The 18059-nt window shown below is 34.6% G+C and overlaps 1 protein-coding gene across 1 annotated transcript in view; it reads right to left on the bottom strand.

Annotated features, from left to right (window-relative positions):
• DNAH8 (dynein, axonemal, heavy chain 8) overlaps nucleotides 1–18059 on the bottom strand; it is a 145019-nt gene that overhangs the window by 63023 nt on the left and 63937 nt on the right. The window contains exons 44-53 of the mRNA XM_009880463.1: nucleotides 17790–17977; nucleotides 15932–16018; nucleotides 15730–15837; nucleotides 14864–14998; nucleotides 14067–14228; nucleotides 10247–10493; nucleotides 8676–8917; nucleotides 8455–8595; nucleotides 3534–3771; nucleotides 2422–2564 (exon numbers count right to left, since the gene is read on the bottom strand). Of these exons, the coding sequence (XP_009878765.1) occupies nucleotides 2422–2564; nucleotides 3534–3771; nucleotides 8455–8595; nucleotides 8676–8917; nucleotides 10247–10493; nucleotides 14067–14228; nucleotides 14864–14998; nucleotides 15730–15837; nucleotides 15932–16018; nucleotides 17790–17977 (1691 nt within the window). The remainder of the gene's footprint in view (nucleotides 1–2421; nucleotides 2565–3533; nucleotides 3772–8454; nucleotides 8596–8675; nucleotides 8918–10246; nucleotides 10494–14066; nucleotides 14229–14863; nucleotides 14999–15729; nucleotides 15838–15931; nucleotides 16019–17789; nucleotides 17978–18059) is intronic.

The following is an 18059-nucleotide window of genomic DNA, read 5'->3' as shown; positions in this document are numbered from 1 at the left end:
CAGGGGGTGGAAGTAATAAATGTGCCAAGAAAGAATGAAGTCTTTCCTGGTTTCCTTCTTACCTTGGTAAAATCTCAATCTAAATCAGAAACTTGCTGAACCAAAGAAGTAACACTTTTTTCTTTTCTCTTAAACCTTTCACAGAAATGTCCCATTTCATCTCATGAAAGTGAGCTAGATAAGAACCATGCTTTTTTTCCAGGCATGCAAGAATCCTTCATGTGTTTTTTTTCTAGCTCAGATTTTCATCCTACTTATATTTTTGACAGATGGTATTATCTTCATAATTATAGCCACTCCATGAAAGGAATTAAATCAATTTGCAAGAGGAAGTATGTGATATTTATGATCATGAGCACCGATGTTGATAACACAGGAGATTTAAAATGCTTAAGCACTCCTGACTGACTTGCTCCTGCTTTAAACTAATGCTCTCCAACAGAGAGCCACAATGATACCACGTGGTCTCATTCTTCACCCTGGTTTTGAACATCCAAGTAATCAATTGACCACAATAACACAGATGATGGTAATAAACTCGCAGAACCAACAAGTAAAGTCAGACCTGTAAAACACCACTTGTTTCACCTAGCACATGTAATTCAGCTGTAGCTGGAAAGAAAGTTCATGTTGCTGTGATCTGATCCAGGGGAGAAAAAAAAAAAAAATTTCTATCACTGCTCAATATGTGATTAAATCAAACCTTACCAAATAAAAAAAATGCTTAAAAGTAAAGCTGACTGCTTCCATGGAAGGGAACATTCTGCTCAACAGGGAAGCACAAACAAGTCCCATTGCACACTGAACGCTGAAAATTTTCGACTGAAGAGAGGAAGATATAAACTGTACACAACAGAAACACTGAATTGTGGAAAATGACAGGTTTCACAGACTCTTTTTAGAAGACTTCAATATTTGTTATTTCTATTACAATGATGGCCAAAATAATGTACCTGGAAATATAAACACTATTTTCCAGGCATTAATGTAAAAAGATTAATTATTTGTTTCCAAATACAAAGATTTTGCACGTTTTCATAATTTGTGTCAGATATATCAAAGGCACAGCCACATTATGGCCTCTGGAACAGTTTCATCAAATGCAATCAATGGGTTTTCTGTCCAAATCCCAGAATTTTACAGAAAATAACAGGTTCCAGCACTGGCTTATGTATTTGTGGTATTTCTAATATTGGGTCCAGCTAGTAAGAAGGGAATACATTGATTTACATTTCACAAGCTGACACAGATTTCCATAGTAAGTTGCTAGGGTCATTAAGAGCATTGTGCTAAAGCAAAATACGTATTTTTCAGATCTTTTTCTGTTTGAAAATAGGCCTATATATGTTTTAATAGTTATTATTTAATGTGGCCTGAGTAAAAAGCCATGAAACCAGATTGGTCCTAATTGATTAAAGCTGTACGAGGCATGTTCTCTCCTTTTCGGTAGTTGTGGCTACTGCCATTCACTACAGCTTTCCTAATGACAGAAGAACAGAGTAAAGGCTACGAATTTCAGAGTTTTAGTAAACTGCCTTGTGAAATTTATTTCCTTGTTTCCCTATTGAAGAAAGCACAAATCAGAAAAATTAATATAGTGTAAAGACTAAGAACAAGGTTTTATGTCTTTCTCTGAGAAAAATGACGGGTTGTTGGAGTTAAACTTTTATGACAGAAAAACACTTTATAAAAAGGAAATTTAAAACATTTTACCTGTGCACAGAAATAAGTACAGAGCATTCATGTTTAGAAAATAAAAATAGAGCAACATCCTGGTTTCAGCTGGGACAGAGTTAATTTTCTTTCTAATGACTGCTGTGTTTCAGATTTGGTATGAAAGGAATGACAGTAATGCATATTGTTTTCACTGTTGCCAGGTGATGTTTATATTTTTTCAAGGACTTTTTTCAGCTCCCCATAGAAGCTGAGAAGGAGCCTAAGCAGAACAATGGAATGGCCAATGGAATATTCCGTACCATAGTCATTAAGTTCAGTATATAAATGGGGTTGTCCAAGGGGTGGGTACTTGGAATCACTACCCAGGAAGGTACCAATTCACCGAGTGTTGAGAGTGACTTGTGTCGTTACTATTGTCTTTCTTGTTCATTTGCTGCTATTGTTCTATTAAACTGTCTTTATCTTAACCCACGAGCTTTTTTTCCTTTCCCATTCCCCTCCTTTTCCCTCTCCTCTTCCTGCCCTTCTAGGGGAAGGGAGAGAACTGCAGGAGTGGCTGCACGGTCCTAGCTGCTGGCTGGGGTTAAACCACAGCAGGCAATATATAAATAATGATGCACATGGCAAGCAATCACTAGAGACAGAGAATATGAAGAATGACTGCAACTCCCAATTACATTATAATTAGGTTTCTATTTATTTCATATAGTAGGCATATCCTCAAATAACTAATCCTGTACTTACTTTCTGCTGTTTTGCAATTGTGTTTATCAAAAACTGAGTTCTGACATTGTCAACATTTGGAACTAGAATGGATGCATAGTCTGGGACATTATCTGTTGGATAAACGTATTCCTGAACTCTTTTACTCCAGTGCTCCCAGTCACCTGAAATGACAAAAAAAAAAAGCAGAAAATATCTCACAATATTTTGATCATCTTCAATATTCTGTTAGTACAAAAAAAAATAATTGTAGACATTATGGGTGAAGTACTACAAAGTATAAAAAGGGATAAATTTTCTCAAATCTAGCTAAAACACATCCTAAAAAGGACATACTTAGTCATAACCTCTAATTACAATGCTACTAAATATACACATATTTCTTAAACTTATACATAGCTAGCTAAATAAAAACTCGGAAAGAATGTTTACCTAGAAACTCATTCTCACACTAGTGAAGAATTATAGAACGTGAGAACATGGATTGCATACATGTACACAAAATCAACATTGCTGGCCAAAAAAATCTGAATTTGGATACAAGAGAAATAGATGTATTCATGTAAGAATATACTCTGAAAGAACAATAAGTTCCTTGTGAAATTGGTTGTGCGTGTGTGTTATTTAAACTATAAATTCATTCTGGAAAACATCACACTATTCAAAATATCAATATTCACAATATTCAAAATATCACACTATTACAGTTCTATAAACTGATTAGCAGACATGACTAAATTATTGTTAAGTGAAATTAAAATCACATTATATTTTTAAACAAAAAATACTAGCTGTGAGGAAATTAAATATAAAATTAATATTAATTTAGAATAAACCAGCCGAAGCATAAATTATCTAAAAATTGTAGGCTCATTAATAGAAATCTATAAGAATGAAATTAAAAACAAAAAAAAAAAGAAAATGTTACCAATGAGTATTCTATCCCTTGTTTCTGACTTCTCACTTCCCCATAGGCTCTGAATATACAATCTGCGTTACCACTGTACTGTCATCAAAAATCTCTGTTCATATGACTGTATAATAAGGACTGCATGAGTAATTTTAAATTTCAAAGAAGATATACTCAGTTTTAAAATGCCAGTATAAAAGAGATTGTTAGTGCTTTTTCTTACCATAATCGGTAACATAAAACTCATACATCGTTTGACTGGTGCCAGGGGAGATTTCTGGTAAGTCTAATTTGTTATCATGCGCTCTAATGAAGGCTTCAAGTTTATCTCTACTGTCCAACTCCAGAAGAGCACCTAAACTCCACATTATTGCAAAGCAGAACAATTTATGCAGATGAAATATAGTTGATAAACCACCTTCTTCCTTTGATGGAATCAAACCCTCCAGAAGATTAATCGACTGAAAATATTTTAAAATATTATGCATTAAGAAAATATTACATCACCACTTTTTATTTTTATACATATACGCACGTGCATTATTTATATGTATTCAAAGTTTAAATCATAATTTAAAAACCAATACAGGTTACCAAAGAATACCATAAAATTCAGAACTACTAACTCAAGAAAACAGATTAAAAATATCTATATAAAACTGGATAAAATTTTCAAAACTACTTAAATAATTTGATCATCAACTATCCTTTGAAATTATGCCTATATAATAAATGTACTTTAAGAGCTAAGGTAACAAAACAGCTTTTTAAGGAATTTTATAATATCTACTGGTATATTCAGAACTCCAAAAGTAGTTGGGGCCTAGCCATTTCTTTCTATCTTTACGCATGGAAGAATTTTCAGCATCTAATGTATTTATCTTAATTATGGTCAATTAATGCATCTATCACATTAACTTCTATTTTTTTTGGTTTTGTTTTGGTTTGTTTTTGGTTTTTTTTTAAATAAAATTAAAATATCCTAATTTTTGATTGCTTCACTTTGTTTCCAAGGAACTAGATTCCAGAAATCTAGTAACTTGCTAGGCTGGTTTCAACTGGGCTAGAGTTAATTTTTTCCGTATTAGCTTGTATGGGACTATGTTTTGTATTTGTGCTGAAAACGGTGTTGATAATACAGGGATGTTTTTGTTATTGCTGAGCAGTGCTTATACAGAATCAAGGCCTTTTCTGCTTCTCACACCACCCCACCAGCAACTAGGCTAGGGGTGCACAAGAAGGTGGGAGGGGATACAGCTGGGACAGCTGACCCCAACTGACCAAAGGGATATCCCATACCGTATGACGTGATGTCCAGCAGATAAAGCTGGGGGAAGAAGGAGGAAGGGGGGGACATTCCCCTTGCATTACCCATGATGGAGTCCCACTGTCCTGGAGGCAGCTGAATATCCGCCTGCTGATAGGAAGTGGTGAATGAATTCCTTGTTTTGCTTGGCTTGTGTGCACAGCTTTTGCTTTATGAATTAAACTGTCTTTACCTCAGCCCATGAGTTTTCTCACTTTTACTCTTCTGATTCTCTCCCCCATCCCACCAGGGGAGAGTGAGTAAGCAGCCATGTGGAGCTTAGTTGTTGTCTGGGGTTAAACCATGACATTTGCTATCTACAATTGTCATTCGCGAACACAGACGTTTGACTGTCTTAGATAACATCACTCATATTCCCTTTCTATACAAGGCAGTGTCAAGCACATTGTTTGAAAATATGTCTTTTCAACAGTGAAGCAAATTTTTAATCAGCTCTTGGAATTTGTATTCTTTATGATGTCTTGGATCTCCTACTTGAAGTGGGAAGTAATGCAGTATTATACAGTTTTAATGCAGCCTACCTAAAGGACCTAAATAGAATAGTTTTGATTACTTTAAAATTCGGTTTAAAAAAAATGCTTAATCAGTATTAATTACACTTTATAAAGTTAAAATAATGGCTCTTCTTTTCTTTGGAAGACAATCGATCTATCTAATTATTTCCAGGACAGGCTGTGTCCCAGTTTAACTGAACAAAATCTTTTGTATCCTCAAATACAAGCTCAAGTTCAAAGTTTCCTGCGATGCTCTGGTTCTTAGCAATATTCTCTAACAATTTTCTGGAAAACGAAAACAGAAAAAATTAAACTGACTTATAAAACCACACAAAAAGGTTGCAACAAATCAGATGAAAACTTCAATTTGCCCAGCATCTCATCTGCAATAGTGACCAAAAGTGGACACTTAGAGAAAAGTAAAAACAAAGAAAAAAACTCTCTTGGCTTGTGGTGGTACTGTGGGTGGTACTTCCTGCTGGTACTTTCTTCAGCTTGGGGCTGTCTGAAGCAAATACACTTTTTCTGGGTTTAGTAATCCTCTATGGATTTTTCCACCCTGAAAATACCAAGACTGGTCTTGGACCTACATAAACTTTTATCATCTATAACACCCTTTGGCAATGTGTTCTATAGGTCTGCTATTCATGGCATTGAACAGTTTGTTTTTTTCCCTGGGTGAACCCCTTCATGCTTACCTTCACTGAATTTCATTTGCCATTTTATTACCTATTTATTCAGTCTCATAAAGTCTGTCTACAGTTCTTCATGGTTAGCTGTTTTGCCCTTACTACCCTGAATAATTTAGTATCATCAGTAAACTTCTTCACCTGAAACTTTTCCAAATTGTTTATGAACATTTTCAATAGCACTGGTTCCAGCAAAGGTACCTCAGAATCAGTGGTAACCTCTTCTCTTCCTAAGAACTGATACTCCAATCACACATTTCCTGTTTTCTAACTAGTTATTTATCTAGAAATGAACCTCCTATCTTCTGGTATGACTACTTAGTTTCCATGTAAATCCCTGGTAAGGAACTTTGTCGAACATCTTTGTTCCTTCATGCAGACCATATCAATCAGATCTCTTTTAGCTACAAGTTTATTGACTTTTCTAATAGGCTTGTATGGCAGGATAACCCTGAACAAAAACTGTGTTGAATCTCCTAAAATAAATTATATTTGTCCACTTAATGAGGTGGGCCAAAGGATGGTAAACAGCCAAAAGAAAAACATATAATTAAAAACAGCAGGGAAAAAAAAAATCAGCCAGCAACAATACTAGAATATATACAGTTAGAAAGTGGATGGAACTTACAATGAGGAAAGCAAAGGTCAGACCACTTTTTATATAAAACCATTATGAAGCTGTTGTAGATTAAAGAACAGCTTAAATTGTGACTGCTAACAAACGGCAGTTAATTTGGTACATGTGCATGTGTGGGTGAACATCCAAAATTGAACTTCAGAACTCAAGTACAACTCAAGCCTGCTATCTGCTAGACGTAATTGCTTTGAGATGCTTGTAAATTTCGAAAACACCTGAACTAAAGTGAGACATCCTGAGCCCCACAATTAATAAAGAGACATAAGACAGAACCACCAATAAGGAAGCTGATAAGGTGCAGTGCTTCTGCACATAGACCATTTACAGTAAAACTAGGATCTTAAAGTTCTAGAATGGAGAGGTGATGGGGAAAAGAAGGGCCCCAAAAGAAATGGTCTTAGAAAGAAAGGGCCCCAGAAAGAAGGAGGTGAAGACCCTGGTTGGACGAAAGATCCTGGAAATGGGGAAATATCCTGAAGATCACAGATATGCATGCAGACAAATGCTGGAGGATGCCAAGAAACCTTGTCAAGTAATACCCAATCCTGGTAGAAGCAAGCAGCTGCACAGTACAGAAACCAACACAACTTTTTGCCCTACCTTCCCACACCAAGAATGAAATCCTTGCTGGGAAGAGAAATCATCAAGACCAAGTGAATGCAACACTGGAGGAAGTGAAGCAAGTGAGGAAGGGAATCTGTGAAATGATCCAGTAGGGTAAAAGCTCTGGTGTCACTGGTTCTTAGATAAACCCCAGCATGGAGATCCACTAAGGGATATTTACTATGTTGCACCTGTGACAGAAACTTACGAGAGATTTTCATTCACTGGAAGAAACATTCAACACAGGTTACATCACAGAAATATTTCTCTGACCAAGCAGTATGAGTAGAACACTGACTTGCTCACACTTCCTAACAAGCCCTAATCAAGAAGAACTTCTAATCCCAGGAAAAGTTTTCCATGAAGACATCAATTTAGGCAGAGGTTTCACAGAAATGTAGAAGAAAAAAACATTATCTCTCTCTAAAAACTTTGTGCATAGCATGTCCCTTTTGTTTATTATCATAAATTTGCAAGTTACATAGCTTCTGCCTATGGACTTCAATTCCATAGATACCCTAATTCCATTCGATACTGCACAGTTAATCTTTGCAGCTTTTACCGTGGCTATTAATTTGCAGCAAAATACTTCAAACTTGAAAATCTGAAGCTAAATCCCTAATGATCAGTAAAGAGATACTGGGTGCAAATTGACTAGTTTAATATTAAATTGAAGTGCTATCCAAAACATTATCTTCTCTACCCTCTTATTCAAAGGCAGAACCACATTTGTTTTGAGAGTGCTTGTATAAAACTGAGGTTACAGGGACAAATGGAAAAGTCTGGAGATTTAATATATGCAGATGACCACAGACAAACAAATCAGCTGGAGACATGCAGTATAGGACTGGCAGTCTTGCAAAATCTGCCAAACACATAATTTTATTATTAATAAATCACTGATAAAGTTTGGACTACACTCAAACTGGAATTCCAATTGATAGGAAGGGACAGGCAAAAATTACTACATTGACCTTGGAAGAGCTGACTGACAGAATCACAGAGACAAAAAGATAATTAGAAATATTCTTCACTCTTTCTGCTGACACTACCAGTAGGGTTAGACTGACCCTTACCACAATTTGTTTGCTATTAAAAGAACTGGAATGAGACCACTAGCTTATTAAATACATGCTTCTGAAAACTTACCGAAGCCTGCAAATTCCAGTCAACAGAAGACTAGCTTACATATGAAACAATAAAAAGAAGTAAAATTTTCTTCTGCATATTGCTAACAGTTCTTCCTAAGAAACAAATATTGAACTTGACGTTTTCTTTGTTAGGAAAGAATAATTTCAAATTAGATTTTACTACTATCAAACGTTCTCTTTGCTATTTCTGCATGCTTACTATAGTCAGTCAATTCATACAGACTCACACAGTATCTCTTTTACCTGCATAATGTAGTTACATTCCAGAAGCTCCATTTTTGGATTAAGATTTAGTTTCATATATGTATATGCTGGTTCAAAGATTCTATCATACAAAGTTTGTAAAACTTCAGCTTCTTCAGAAGAACGTTTTTTCAGCCATGCCTGAAAAACATCCACAATATTTTTCTGTCTAAAATTTATAACAAGGTAAATTTAGGAGTAGCCAGCAATGGTAATCTTACTTGCAATATTGGTCTCCAGCTGAGGGCAGAAGAACTGATGTAGACCATACCCATTCGAGAAACTGTTGCTGGAGAGGCATTCTCAATGTTGTGAACCTCAAATAACAGTTTACATGTAGGAGACATAGGAATTCGATCTCCATTTGCTAGAGTGAGAGTCTTGTTATCATCCAAAACTGAATTTAGATTCTCAATCCAGATTGCATCTACAGGACCATCTAAAATCAGAAACACATTTTCACCTGGAAAAATAATCAGAAGAGATATAGTTCATATCATCATGCTAAACGAGCAAGAAAATAAGTTGACAAAAGATGGCCTAGAACTTAAATAATGTGTAAAAACGTATGTTATTTATTGTAATTTCTGCCATCTCCATGATGTTCATTACTGTATAAATTGCATATTTAGTTAAGGAACTATTTTTGAAACAATTAGCAAATGAGGGCACAAACATATCTTTATAGTGTTGAACATCTGTGGGTATATTACCTTGGCTGCCAGACAGATATCACATCATACTCTCACTCCCCCTCTCTCAACAGCACAGAGGGAGAAAATGAGGTGAAAATACTTTTGGGTTGAGGTAGAGACAAGGACATCACTTACCAACAACTGTCATGGGCAAAACAGGCTCAACTTGGGGAAAATTAATTTATTGCAAATTAACATAGACTTGGATGATGAGAAACCAAGACAAAAAACTAAAATACCTTTCCCCCACCCCTTTTTCTTTCTCCAGACTCAACTTCTTCCTTCCCAATCTAATCTAACTCTTTCTCCTTCCTCCCACCACCACCCCACCTAAGCAGCATGGGGGGGGACAGGGAATTTAGCATTTTGTTACTAAAATAAGTGTTCTTTGGGCAACTAAACGTTCAACACAGATCCCATTTAAGTTAACTAAAACTATCATCACTCCTCAATTCTGGGAATCTAATTGTTTTTCTTTTATTTTGAAGCATAAATATAGACAAGAAAGCCTAAATTTTGGCAATTAAATTTTAAAATTCTGACTTTGTTTTGAATATAGAAAATTTCCAACAGAGAAAATATAGACATGACCAACACAGAAAATCCAACTTTCTTTTAAAAAGGACTTCCTTCTAGAAAGGTTCCCTGGAAGAATTCTCTTTCCTTAATACAAATATTTTTATTTTTTCAGATACAAATAAATCACCATGAAAAGGAATTTCAGTATTCCAATCCTGAAATGCTAAAATTTAGATAGATGTAATCAATGTATGAAAAAACACAGAAAAAACCATTCTTTTAAAACTAGTCCAATTAGTACAACCGAATTCAAACTATAATTTATCAGCTTCCAACTAACATATCTGCACTGAAGAACTGAAGTGGGAAGGAAACAATTTTTTAATGTAGATATACTAGTAAAATAATAATTTTTTAAAATGTTGCCCTTTCTTGAGAAGTGAACTGTAACCTCATCTATGTTCTCTATAGTTTGTCTCAAGAGGGAACTTCACCACATTTGCAAATTTAAGATTTTTTTTTTCAACATATCATTCAAGAGGTATTTTTACTATAGCACACAAAAAGTATTTACTTACCCTTTTTAGCTTTCAGTGTTTTCCTCCACAGTGTAGAAAAGATTCCATCTGTCCAATCATTAGTTGCAGCATCTAGTTTTCCAAACATTTGAGGAGCAGTAATAGCTTTGGGGTTCATACGCATTTCTCTATGAGGCTGGCCACATTCTGTCAGAGCTCTCATTAATATAGTTATGACCATTGTTTTTCCAGATCCACTAGGTCCAAGCGTCATCAACCCATGACGTACTACAGAAGTTTCGTACAACTATTGAAAAATCAAAATATCTTAAGAAATATATGCTTTTGGAAGATTTTTGCTTGTAATTAATACATTTGATAGTCAGTGATTATAAATGTATTAAACTTACAAATTATATGCTCAGAATTGAAATTAGCACGCATTTGCTGATTTTTATTGTTTTGTGGAATAGTACCTACCTTCACATCCTAATCTTCTAAGCACCCAGCAAGGTCACTATAAAACAGCTTACAGAACTAGATTTGGCCTAAACTTTTCAAAGCAATTGAAAATCATTTTACCAGATTTTAAAAAGGATTTTCTGTATTATTCAAAAGGATAAATGAATAGTAGCAAAACATTAATGCAAGAGAAGAATGACTAATCAATACAGTGCTAAAACACCTGAGTATATGGAATAAACACAGGGACTGTGCTTCCTACAGGACTGCAGATGGCTTTAGGTTCAGGACAGTTCTTTATTGAATTTTCTATTTTTCTTTTAATATTAGCTTTAGGCTTGCTATGGAAGCGGCAGGGTCTGCCTACACACATATCTCCTTTCAGAGCAACTGAAAGAAATAAAAAAGTGGTAGTCTTCCTGTATGACAGAACCTTGTAAGGAGAAGCATATATAGCTGCTTCCTCTGGAAGCTGAATAAAGGCTTGTATCAGTCCAGAAGGAAGATCTACAAGCACCACAAATCTAAACCAAGATCAAGTCCACTATGTACTTGACAATTTCAAACTTCTTATTCCCAGTGGAAGATGGAATTTGCTTAAGGCGCAAGCAACCTTACTATGACCAGTTTGGCAACCAGAAATACTAAGCTGTGAATAAAATGGTGCACATGACTTTAAGCAGGATGGTCAAAAGTGTTTTCTCCCATACAAAAATTCTGCTGGTCATCAGTGTGAAGCTTTGTGAAGGACAATATAGATCCAGATTGCAGAATGTGGAGCAAAACCTTCTTTAACTAAGGTGGAGTCTCAGCAGAGCCATAAATATACCTCTGGTTTGATGACCGAGACATGATATTTTAGTTGCTGTGAAGTAACATAAGGCAGATTGTTGCACTTTGTAGAATACTGTAATGCATTGTATCTTTTGCTCTCATTCAACAAATCTCACAGCTATTCTGGTTTTTAAGCAAGACAAGTTTGGAAATTTTCAGAAATCTGGTAATAAGTACAAAGGTCAGTGCCTTTCTTGGTTTACATCTAGTTTCTTTAAAGATACTTAGATCATAAGATTTAATGATGTCGTTTCTAATTTAAGATTGTACAGCCAGTGAATAAGCCTAGCATTCAAGGCCTGTAGTCTCAGAAAGACTCTATTCTGAGGTTGTATTTCAAGAAGATGAAAACATATTCCATAGAGTAAAATGTTAAGTGTCAGTTGCTGTAGCTATATTCTCACCTTGGCAATCATCAAAATTACAAATAAATGCTTGTAGAGCAATATAGTTTTCAGCCATTAGAAATGGTAAAAGTTATTAGTCTTAACCATTGACAGTATTTAACAATTATCCAAAAATTAGGGATAAGTAAAATATAAAAATTAGAAGACAGCATAATTCTGGCTGACAAATTTTACAAAGCAGTATTCAATTTCATCAATTAATGGAATTAAAAAAGAAGTAATCAATTTCACCAATTAAGACTTCAAGCTCAATTTCAATGAGTAATATAGCCAATAAAGTAAAGCTGATCACTGTTTAAAGCATGGTATTACACGATAAAGTGTTCACAACTTGTTGCCTGAATGCAGAAAAAAACCCAAAGAATCAGAGAACACAGGAAACCAACACAGTCATAATGTTTAAAAACATTATCATCAATAATTAAAGTGTATTTAAAGGGTTGAACAAAAAGACAAAAGAGCAACAATGCTCCAGTTACCTTTCTAGTTTGTCAATTTATAATTGTTTAGGGATTGTTTAATTATTTCTTGCATTGTTAGTCTGCTGTATTTGTTAAGTTTGCTCTTTAAAGAAGGATGTGTATAGGGAAGTGTGTTGGTATAAAGATCACCAGAACATGAGTTAACTGTCTTTAATAATAAACCTAGTTTCAAACATGATTGCATGTCAGAAATACAACTGTCAGCCATTTAAATGTTATGTTGGGGTACAGGTCCAAAAAGCCATTTAAGCACCTTTTTTTTTTCATATTAAATAACTACATATTCATTAATCAACAACACATCATAAAGATTGTTCTACACTAAACACAAATTACCATAATCCAAAATTACATTTTCATGATTAAATCATTAGTTTACTAAACATAATGTCTTACAAATATTCTGAAGTCAAAACAATTTCTTGCAACACCTTAACAATTTTCTCTCTTTTGCTTTTCAATCAGAACACACTCTGGGTCTAAAGAGCTTGCAACACAATGTAAACAAAACCTACTACGCTCCTGGCAAGCTGCCAGTGCACAGGGTCTATTTCTCAATTCCTCAAGCACCACCTCAACCAAGTATTATTCATGTCAAAACAAAGCAACTTTTTGTTTTATGTAAACAACATTGTTTGCCACAACTTTTTGTTACAAAGTCTCTCATTCAGATTCTATGTATTTTCTTAGTCTTTTTTACTAAAACTCTTGCATGCAGGTAACAGAGGGATACATATTCCACTTAGGTGGGGTCTTTCCACAGTAGTCAGGTGGCTAATACACTTCAGAAGGATGCTAGCTTTGAACACAACAGATATAAATTCACAGTAGCTGGGCTTGTTCACATCCTTTGTAGCCTAGAAAGGCTCTAAATATCTTTATAGCTTTAATCTTTCAATCACACATGTACTTGAGAAACAATTCCCTTTGTATGACTGTCATACTTGTTACTGATACTATTTTTGATTTTTCCATTTTATAGTACCTACATGCATATTCACTTGCATGCTTAACCTTGTTGTAGGTTTCCATAAGCTTGTCATAGCGTATGCTAGGACATCTATGCTCTATGCATCCTTATACTTTAACTCTTTCAACTCAATAGAGATAAAATGGATGATTACCGAATCAATGTGCGGGTATACTTATGAGAGAAAAACCTTTGTTTACTACAATGTCTGCTCAAACTCATCATGAAGACTCTTCTTCATTACAGAAACACATTTAAGTCAGAAATACATACCTCTTACATTTTTCTTTGCCATTATAAAGGTCTTTTAATTCTCTCCTCCTATTTAGCAGGAGTTTAGCCCTGGCTATGTTTCTTCTCACTTTTTATTTACTACTTTGGCCATCAAAATGCCTTCCAATCCCTCTTACGCCCTGCTGTCCCTACTCTAGTCTAAGAAACTCATGTCAGAGACCCACGTATGTGCCTTGCTGCTTCATTCAGATAACTTAGATGCACTACCATATCTGGGAAAGGCTGGGGTAACAGCATGTTTTAAGGTATTTCTTTACTCCTTCTGGATAATTTAAAGAAATAAAAACATAAGTCCCTTGGAATAGTCTTCCTTAGTGTGTTGTACACACAACCTTCATTTTTTCCCATATTAGAAGCATAGACAGTGGTTTACCTACTAACATCGTGTTCTGACTCCTGTTTTTTAAAAATGTTTTGAAAAAAAGTTTTACCTGAACAAGCTTAAGATTCCATGGTGGGTGATTAATCAGTCCTGCCTCTTCAACCTGATTAGCTACTGCAGCCTGAAGCTCAGCATAGGTACTACTGTCCAACTGTAATCCCGGAAAGAGATCATTGATAAGACTGAGAAACAAAGGCTCATCTTCATCTATCTGAAACAAAAAAGTTAAGTGCTTAAAGCATGGCTGTCCAAAAAATGGTCTCAAACCAAAATTAATCTCTATTTTAAAACAAACAGTAAGAATGTATTTTCTAAATACAGACGTTTGTGTTCATAAACACAGCCAGCCAACAGGACAGCTCACTACAAAAATAACATTTTTGAAAACATCACCCATATGCCATGTGAGAAACAAATTCAAAATTGAAAGAAATTTCCCATAGAGTAGACACTGGAATCTATTTGTAAAATTGATTTGTAAAACACTTGCAGGATATATTGGAAAGAAGACCCTATCTGGAAAGAAATCTTTAAAAGTCTAATTTAGTGGATACTCAAATTATTCAGTTTACTTATGGTACAGAAGTCAGTCTGTACACAAGTCAGTACATAAAATGTCACACCCACAGCTAAGCCACTATTAACCTATTTGAAACTTTGCACCCTGAGCACTGTTTACAAGTCTAATAAACTCTCAGTGCTATTTAATGATAACGTGATGAGTATCATGTTTCATTTTTTAAAGAAAAGGATGTTTGAGATTTTTTCTAATCTTCTACAAAACCCCATGAAATATCTAGTAGACTTGCCTACACATGGTGCTAAAATATTAAATTAGATTCTTACCAGCTTAGAAAGATTCATATCTCTTAGCCCTCTCATAACAATACTTAATTCGCTTTCATTTGGCCTGGCCCTCTTTTGAGATCCAAGAGTCCTCAGTACTGAAAGGATATTCCTCAGACCGAAGTCATAATGGACCTAGAGAGTGGAAAAAGACTTATGTATCAGTAATGATCACTTGCATATTGTATAGTATAGTTGCCCTGCTTGGAAAAGGTAGCTAAAATAGGAATCGTTGCTGTTGTTCAGAAATTATTCTATTAGAATAAATGAAGGATAATAGGGTTATTTTCAGGAAAGGGGAAGTAGGTTATAAGATTTTTCTTTTGTATCTTAAATTTAATTGACTTCACCATTTATAATGCCATATAGCAATTATTTTGTAGCTCTCTATAGCAGGGTTCTAAAAAAATAATAGTTCTATTCCAGACTGGGTCTTTCCCACTGCAGCAGTTTAAAGCCAAGACCTCAGGTCAAAGCAGTACTATGGAAACAACTTAAATCAAACTTGAGACCTTCCCCCTGTGGTTTCCAACTTCCAACTACTTTCTCTAGCACTAGATAATTCTTATAGAAAAATGACATAACTAGGTTAATTTTTACCTGGCTGCCACATTTAGGCAGAGAATCTCATGCACTTGCAACTACAAACTGTCATTCTTTAACAATTAACCAAGTGTGTGTATGTGACTACATATACATGAATTAACACCATTATTTGTTCAAAAATATTATAGAGTTATTTGTTTGAATTATATTTAAACTACTTCAGTATTTTGTTAAAAGCACAAAAGTGATGCTTCAAAAACAATCTGCACAAACCAAAACCTACGGGGTTGTACTGCATAACAGGGAACACATAGCACTACCTGCTTAGTGAGCTGCTCCTCACAAAGTTGATAAAGAACAAAGAATTTCTGAGACAAGAACACATTATCAATAAATCCGTAACTTGCAAGCTTAACTCTTATAATTATCTGAAATACAATGTTTTTAGAAATTCCATTAGTTTTTCTGAAGATAGGTAAGCAAAGTAAAATAATTTTTTTTTCAGTCAGTCAGTAATTGTACCTGTCTATCTGGAACCATCATTGCAACAGTTCTAAACTGAATTTTGAGATTTTCTGGTAGTTCTTGACGTCCGGCATATCCAGGATTCTATATAAGAAAATGTCCTGCATTATTATTTACAACAGTCAAAGTAAGATCCTTTTAATTGTTCAATAAAAGTAAATTTATGCATAAATACCTAGATCCATTGAGAGTTAGAACTCTTGCCTGCTAAAGATTAAAAAGTGAAGAAAGAACTTTAACTGCAACTATGAGTTTAATAACCTATGCATAATTGCCAGAGTAATAACTGCATTTCTTTATCATAACAAGCCAGCAATCAGAATTCTTAAATTTCATGGAATACAATCTAGTTGGTTGATTTCTTCTAGTGTATTTCCCAATAGGAATAAAGTTTTCATTACCATTTTGCAGAAGACGCAGGTTTTGTAATATTTTAAAAATTCAATGTCTAACAAGAGTCAAAATAATTTAAAGAAAAAAAGATAACAAGCAGTCTACAGTGAAGAAATATTAGGATGCCCTTCTCTATTTCTTGTGTCTAAAAGGCTAGCCTTGAAGTACAGAATCTCACTGAATGTTTAATAGTTTGTGAGGGATTCCTAGCCACTGAAGTAAGAATCATATAAGAAATTGTGATTATCTTTTAGTGACAGAACTGATTTTAATAATGCCTCAAGAATATGCAGGGAGTATTTAGTAATGGTACAGTAAAAATAACGCAGTCAGAAAACTTAAAACATGAAAACTCTACAACAAAATCTAATGAAAGTAAATTTTAATGATCAAGAAAGTTTGACTAATAGAAGATTTCTGGAAACCTGCTGCAAACAAGGAATAACTTGTAACAGGTGACATTAAGAAATTAGAAGCAGATTACAGGAATTAGTGCTATGAAGCCTCAGGAACCCTATAGCAACAAGACAGCATACTCTGAAAGTTAATATTCTAAATCCAGGATTTTGTGTTTCTCCCTTGGGTAATGGTTGGTAACTGGTGTAAAATTATACATACTGCCTTGCACATCTTTTTTGCACAGATTATCCATTCCGTTGTGGGACCTAACTTTGATCTGTATATACTGCAAGTCTTTTTCACAAGTGGTCATTACTAGAAAGGGAATGACGTATTTCAAATATGATCAAGTTTTTATGGGTGGTATAAGAAGCACAGTTCTGTCATAATGCCTGCACTGATTCTAGGATTGACGCAGACAGCAAAATGGGCCCTTTGCCACAAAAGGCCAAAAGTGGACATCCAGCATTGTATTTACCAGTTTAGACACCTCCTATACCAACAAATGAAAGGATCTGACAATTTTTTGTACAGGTTTTGAAAAGACCTGTTGTCATCACAATTCAAGGAAGGTGGTTTATTCCAGAATCATACTTCTTTTTATACATCCATGTAAATTACCCATTAGACAAGATACATGTCCTTGAAAAATCTCTTTCCTTTATCTCCTGCCTTGAGTGAGTGTTCTTTTTTTTCCCCCCCCCTACAGTATCTTTCTCACTAATACTATTAAAGCATTTCAAGCTAAGGTAGTAAAATATATTAGTGTTTCAGTCCTCTCAGGAAGCACAGAAAATTCTGGAAGTTTGGCCAGACTCTTAATCTACACAATGAATTGCAATACAGTAATGAAGGGACATAATTATGAATCTTTTCAATAATCTTAGAGTAAAACTGAAACCATGCAATTCATGAATAATCAGATTATTTATGAGTTCCAGTAGTTTTGTCTATTTCTATAGCAAGAGCATCATTTAATAAAATCAGTTATTTTCACCTTGCCATTTAATTAACTTGTATATAGTATAATTTGTCACTTCTCTGGAATTATTACTAAAGTTACCATTGTTAGGAAAATTCCAAACTCTGGATTTAAATCCACACAGTCTCCATCAGAAAAAATGAACTGTTTTTTTCTTTCTTTTCTTGCTGTTAAAATAATATAGATTTGTTGTGCTGCTACTGACAAGACAGGCAACTCGATTCTGTTGAATTCATCAAAACATCCCCAGGATCCAGACTGTGCAAGACCTAAAACAGGGCAGAAAAATTTATTACCTACTGTTCTTCACACATATTTCAGATACCTGAACTAGATGACTTAAATAAAATT

This window comes from Charadrius vociferus, unplaced genomic scaffold (assembly GCF_000708025.1).
Source record: "Charadrius vociferus isolate BGI_N301 unplaced genomic scaffold, ASM70802v2 scaffold62, whole genome shotgun sequence".
NCBI classification, from domain to species: Eukaryota; Metazoa; Chordata; class Aves; order Charadriiformes; family Charadriidae; genus Charadrius; species Charadrius vociferus.
The sequence above is the reverse complement of the archived record's forward strand: the minus strand, read 5'-3'. Positions and strand labels throughout refer to the sequence as shown.